The sequence below is a fragment of the Anoplophora glabripennis genome, unplaced genomic scaffold (assembly GCF_000390285.2).
Source record: "Anoplophora glabripennis isolate ALB-LARVAE unplaced genomic scaffold, Agla_2.0 scaffold329, whole genome shotgun sequence".
Taxonomy (NCBI): Eukaryota; Metazoa; Arthropoda; class Insecta; order Coleoptera; family Cerambycidae; genus Anoplophora; species Anoplophora glabripennis.
Window position 1 is genome coordinate 304815 of NW_019416941.1, and position 6853 is coordinate 311667.

The 6853-nt window shown below is 30.7% G+C and overlaps 1 protein-coding gene across 1 annotated transcript in view; it reads left to right on the forward strand.

Moving 5' to 3' along the window:
- The window catches only part of LOC111692035, a 6993-nt gene extending 1904 nt beyond the window's left edge, over positions 1-5089 (forward strand). Inside the window, exon 3 of the mRNA XM_023455732.1 lies at positions 5036-5089. Within this exon, the coding sequence (XP_023311500.1) occupies positions 5036-5089 (54 nt within the window). The remainder of the gene's footprint in view (positions 1-5035) is intronic.
- Positions 5090-6853: the final 1764 nt, after the last annotated feature.

A 6853-nucleotide genomic window follows, 5' to 3' on the forward strand; every position in this document is an offset into this window, starting at 1 on the left:
CAAGGACATTTAAATAAAGGGGACTTATTTATTTACATTTCTAGATGAAGCCTGGTCTATTCACAGTCTAATTGTATCATTGTTGTCAGCTGTATAATTATACTGGAAATGTACTTAATATTTTTATCGCAATTTTCATCACAATTGTGAAAATTATTATTATAGGATAGTATTATTAAGTTATGCATACAATATTGTTAAATTCTGTACATATTAAACTATTTTTCATTTTTCATATTTGCCATGTTTGAAGACTTGGCAACTACGCAATAATTTGTAGCGTGTTCCTCGTTCGTTCTGCCGTGGTTGGCAGAATATGGCGTCTCTTGTTAGAAAATAGTTGTGATTTTAGTAAGTGAAACGTGATTAGTGTTTATACATGTATTTTGGATAAACTTTTAAGGTGTGAATATGGTTAGACAGTGCAGAATTTGTAAGAAATTGGATTATAAACATCCACATCAGCTATCCTTCCACAGGTAAGCGTGCTTGAAGGTGACTTTGGAATGTATATGCAACTGTGGCCATTGTCGTGCGTGTGGGTAACTTTTATTTGAATAACGGTAAAATTTTATAAAACTGACTTGGTATTTTTTTAAAATTTTTGCTGAAATAGTAAGAAAACAATAATATGAACCACGTTTGGCCATTAAAATCAAAGGAAAATGCTGCACCACAAATAAGTTACAGACATTATTTATATTTAATATATTTATAGGTATTTCAATGTTATCCCTTATACCCAACATTACAAATTTTAATCATTCATCATTTTCATTTTCCTCTACGACAAAAACCTTTTCAAAAATATATTTACAATTTTACTAAATGCACGAGCATAAAAACTGAATAAATACAACAGCAAAAATATGGTGGTGGTTCACTTATACATAAAAATACCGAAGATGCAATCAACTGAAAGTTGCATTCATTCAACCATTTGATGTTCTCCTTTGGGAATATATTTTTATGTCTCACTGAAAATTTGCCTCAGTATTCTAAAAGTGAAATGTGAACGTTTTTAGGATGCTTGGGGATGGTGCAACAAGAAAGAAATGGTTACAGTTATTGGGATTCCAAGAAGTTATAAAAATATTATATATATTTATTATAAAAATACTGAGTAGCTGTTGAAATATATTGACTTAGGACTATAAAATATTTTATTTTGACCCTTCCAAAACGTACGACATTGGAGATGTAATCGCGCGCATCAGTTGGATGAAAATAAAGCCCTCTGCTTTGCCCTTGCCTAGCTTCACCCAACATATGAGATAGACTGTGATATGCATAGTCCCCTTTATTTAAATGTCCTTGTTAATGACCATGGCCACCTATGCAATATTATGTTTTTGTTCAAATTTGAAAGTTTCTAACTGGACAGAGATATTTACGTAACATTCTACTCTCTTTATCTTTTTTGCCTTTTTATGTAAATATTAGTAAATATCTATAATAAGTTTTAGGAAATTTTCTTGCTGTCACAAAAAATATACAAAAAACATTTACATGTTGTATAAATATGAACTGGTAATTTTGTCTAATTCGTTGAGAAGGGTCAGTAAATAAACTGAATTGCTTGAAAAATCAACCCTTAATATGCGGAAATATATTTCTTTCAAAATTTGCATTATTTAATGTTAATAATGGTAATAAGTCAAGTGTGTATGTAATTATATACTTATTCCTATTAACTACTAACTTATCTATGAATTTGGATTTTTTTTGGCATATTTATTTGATACCCAAAAGCATTCGTTCAATAGGATTCATAAGAAACTTTCTGAATTAATTTAAATGATTAGAATTTCTCAATAAAGCTTTTAATTGCAAATACAAAATGTCCGTTGATGCATCTCATGGTTTCATGACAAATAAATTTTTTATTTTGCACTAAGTACAAGGTAAGCTTGGTGGGCTCTGCCCAGCTATTTTTTTTTTAATGTTGTAAAAGTTTAAAATTTTACTAGACTGTAAACAATTCCTAATTCACTTAATCTAGTAATTTAATGCTATTAGTTTTATCTGTTAAATATCAATTAAAAATACTAGAAGCAGCTAGAATAGTATATTAAAGTATAAGTGGATATTAACTATTAAGATATGACTTCTAACATTGATTACTTAAATAGTAAAGCAGAATCGCGATTAATACCGCAAAAATCGCTTATAGAAAAGAATACAAGTTCATCGAAGGATGGAAGAGCAAAGGGTAACAAATACAGATGAACGAGTTGTGCTTGCTTATCTTTAGAAAATGTCAAATGTATTAATTTGAACAGCATTTCATCTGATTTAAAAAACCAAAGTAGGTATTAATATTTCAAACAATACCAACTGCACATTTCACATTCATTTAAATAATTAAGATGTTAAATATTTGAATAAAGCTTTTGAAACATTTGTTAGTAATATTTTATTTGACGTTACAAGGTACTTCTGTCAGATCAATAATTAAAAAGGTGACATTTAGACTCGACGTTTCTCGGGTTCTTGATGTTGCCATGGTAACTTTAAAACATGCGCGTTTTTAAAAGTTGGATTTAAACACTGGGGCGTGCTTTAAATAAGCAAAATAGGGTACCAATAAAAAAAAGCATTTTAATGAGTTGAAATGTAAATGAATGCATTTTTAATTTAACAATTATAAAATATTAATTATAATTTGAATTGCAAATTTGTATTACTTTTAAAATATATTGCCATTATTTATTCACTCTATTGTTTATTTTTATTTTATTTTAATTTTATATAATAAAGTTGGGTTATAAATTGCTAGGAAAAGAGTTACCTATTTAAAAAGTTATATACAGAGCAATTGGACTTTATTATTAAAACTTAATAATAGTTTGTTATATATAGGGTGTCCGTCCTTCGAGTCAGAACCATTCGGTTCTCAGTTATCTTAAGAGGTATAAGTTGGATGAAATAATAGCATAGTTGCAGAATTTCATGACGAATACTCGTAACTTATCATAGAGAAATTTAACCTATTCTTTTTCATCTCAACAAAAAACTCAAAATTTTGATTTTAGTTTTTACTATTTTAATTGAAAATGGGTGCAGAAGAATTTTTAAACTCAGACATTGTTAGGACTTTTTTATGAGAAATTTTAGTATTAACCGTGGCATCTACTAGCATCTAGAAACAATAGAATTTTCGTACATTTGAATTCAGCGAATTTTTCTGACTACGACGATGTGTTATTTCATATGGTTTATATGTTTGTTTTGCCAGAAATACCAATTTATTTGGTAAAAAAATTTCATCACCCAAATTTTATTACTCAATCTCTTTTTGCCAGTGAAGTTAAGGAAAAATAATATAAATATTTGAAACCTTTAACACCCTGTAACTCCGTAGGGAAGCGTCATGTCAAAAATTTTTATAGAGCAAATCTTGATTATTTTCATCGGTAGAACACGCCATTAAAGTTTGGGTAAACTTATCATTTACACCCTGTATATTATATGCTCCGAACAGAAAAATACGAAAATCCAATAAGTATAATGGCACTCATAAGACAAAATTTGAATATGGTTTCTTGTTCCTAGTTGGAGCCACAGCTAATATGACTTCATATTCGATTTTGCCATAAAGTATTCTAACAATGTCCGAGTTAAAAAAGTTTCGTTTCCCATGAAAGAAATATAAACAAAAATCAAAATTTCTAGTTTTTCATTGATAACTTCTAAACAAAAAAGATCCATTAAGATTCATTATTTTGCCCTAATTTAACTGACCTTGTATATATTAAGATAAGTGAAATCCTAAAGGTACACCGCGAAAAACGGACACCGGGTATACGATATTCGAAAAATGTTTACTTTTTTAGGTACGAGGTGTAAATCTTTCCTTAAAAAATATTTTTTGGCGAGAACAAGTATCTATAGTTAAAAAAATTATACGTTACTGACAAATGATAAAAATGATTCAGAATATCTCGATTTTCCTGTTAGAAGAATGTGCGTTTGGAAAATATTTGAAATGAAGTATTTCTTTTAAGGAAATTTTAAAACAATTAAAAAGATGAAAATTCTTCAAACTTTCAAAGTGTTTATACAAATGAATTTTCAAAATTTTGTTGACAGTATTGTCTTATAATAATTATTAAATCATTTTCCAGAAAATGCGAAATAAAAATCTACTTTGTCACTTTGGTTCGAGTTAATTAATCCAGTAATTAGGCACGTTAAAGAAAAACAAAACACTACTATAGTCGAAAATCACTACACTAAACTCTTCTAGATTATACTTACAGTTAGTAATTTTGTTGGGTCCATAATGTAAGGCGAATACTCAAACTGCGAGCACTTAATTTGGCACAGGCTTGATACGTAAGTGAAGACAACTTTGCTTCTTCTTTTACATACATTGAGGCTATTTATACCCAAGATGATGAATTTTCCGTCGAGTCAAGGATGAATTTCTTCAATTTATTGTTGTTCTGGAATTATTCATGTTTACCACATATCTTACTTATTTTGAGAATCATGTTGACAAAACTGAGACGTATTTTTTGCACAATTAAAATTGTTTTATTTTGTCTAAAATAATTTTCCGTAATAACAGTTAATTAATGTTGATAAATAAAAGTAGACATTTTACGTATGTTGCAACATGGGATTAACCTGCTGGGAAGTCCCGGCCCATCGTAGTCATTGATCTTTTAAATAATACAGAATAGAATGGAGGGTACTAAAGAGTTATACACATGAAAAATTGGTTTGTCATCGTTTATTTATAAAACAAGGAAATTATTTTTCACATATCCAGATTTGCACATACAGAGCGTCCCAGCAAAACTCAATATTAATTTTAGAAAACATTATTTCAATTTACAGTTATACAGAGTGTTTAGCTGTGAACTATCCAATTTTTATTATTCTTTTTTTATTTTAGTAAAATTATTACAGCATTTTCGGATTTCTCCTTCAATTTTATTATGTAAAAATGTAGACTTCGGCATATTCCTTAATTTAAAATATCTTTTGTATCGAGAAAGAAATTCGCGTATTTTTTTGTTTCTTTCAGGTTGAAAAACTCTATCGTTTTGAGATGGAACATAAGGAGTTATTTGTGCCATAGCCCACAATTTGGAATGTGGAGGTTATTTTGCAAGTCTGCTCTTCATTCTACTTAAATTAGTAGCAATTTCTTCTTGTGGATTTCCTTCGGTTGTAGAGGATAAGCAATATCGGTGATTTGAATATTTAGTTTATAACTATAGCAGTTAAAATATCAAGTTACAGATAAATCTCTAGCGAAATGCTGCGATAAACCTGATGATATCAAATGGACTGACACATCTGATACCGGCTTTTTGATGTTATGGAAAATCTTATTGCCTCATCAGACAACAGGGTAGACATGCATATTTTTAAATATGTTATTAAACAAAAGTATTTGCTAATTGTCGAATTAAAAGATAAAAGTAAACTATTAAGCGAACAGCTGTACTGTTTAAAAAAAATATGAACAAAAACTTCCTTAAAGTCTAACGAAACAATTGACAAAAACATCAAGCACGGAAAAAACAAATGTAAAGAAACGCTCGCGACTACTATAGTACGTTCATTGCAAAAATAAGATATCTCCTCAAGATGTTCGTAAAGCTATCAAAGAGGCAGAGTTGTATATCAGAGAGAATAATCATAATACTAAATATGAGAGTGAAAGCAGTGGTGGAGGAACATGGAAAAAGGTTACATATAAAAAATAAAAAAAAATTAGAAAACAAAGTAATAGTTGGTAATTTTACTGGACCATCTACTGTTGAAGGCGTAGAGAGAATTATTGCTTTACATGTTTATATTTTAAACCCGAATACTACAGTTAATAATCTACAGACATTTTCCCAGAGGTCACGTGTATTCCTCTCAATTCACCCTGACCGATATTCTCCATTCAAAGTTCTTGTGCCGAGGGCTAATCATGATAAAGTGCTGGATACCTCAATCTAGCCTGTTAATGCGTGTATCCGAAATGTTTTTGATAGAAAAAAGTCTGAGATAGGAGAAATCCTAAGTAAAAACGTTTGCGACAGTACAACTACATTGCTGGCAGTCAACATACAGTATTCCATATGGTGCAATTGAAGGTCCAGTCAATTGCTAACAAAATTTCTACTCGCTGAAAAAAATCCTACAATAGTTAGTGTTCTTGGGCATTGGTGTTGTGAAGATGAAATTTCCTTCATGGTTACCCCTGATTATAATACAATATTAGTGAATAATAAGTGAGAAGCTGAAACGATTAATGTGTGTGAACTCTGCCTGGAAATGCACTTCGAGTGTAGTGTGGTTAAATTAGTATTTGGAAGAAGAAGCATATGTGTCTTTAGTGTCTATCGTCCTCCTACAGGTGACTTTGAACTGTTTCTAAATCAGCTTTTTGACACTAGAAATTTGTATCAAATACTCTAAATATTTTTCTGCGGAGATTTGAATATTAATTATATAATTAATAATAATAATAATATAATAATAATATCTCTATTCCTCATTCTAACTACGAGAATTAGCCCAGAAGTCGGAGACTTGTGCGGGAGAGGAGGCGGCATATTATTATTAAGCAGGCCGCATTTGCGCCCAGGAACGACTTATGTTGGTAGGCCCTAACCACCATTCAGTGCAGGAATGAGGGAAACCTGGAAAACCTCATTAATTAGGGGGGTGGTCAAATGCCAACCGGTGTCAATCTCTCACATTGACCCAAGCCAACATTCTTCCACCCTACCATACCTGCACAGAGGGTGCCAATCCTCCGTACAAGCATAGCTAATCTACGGTCTACCGGCCGCGGGATTCGAAACCCGGGCAGATCGACACATCGATTTAAGTACTGACGCCT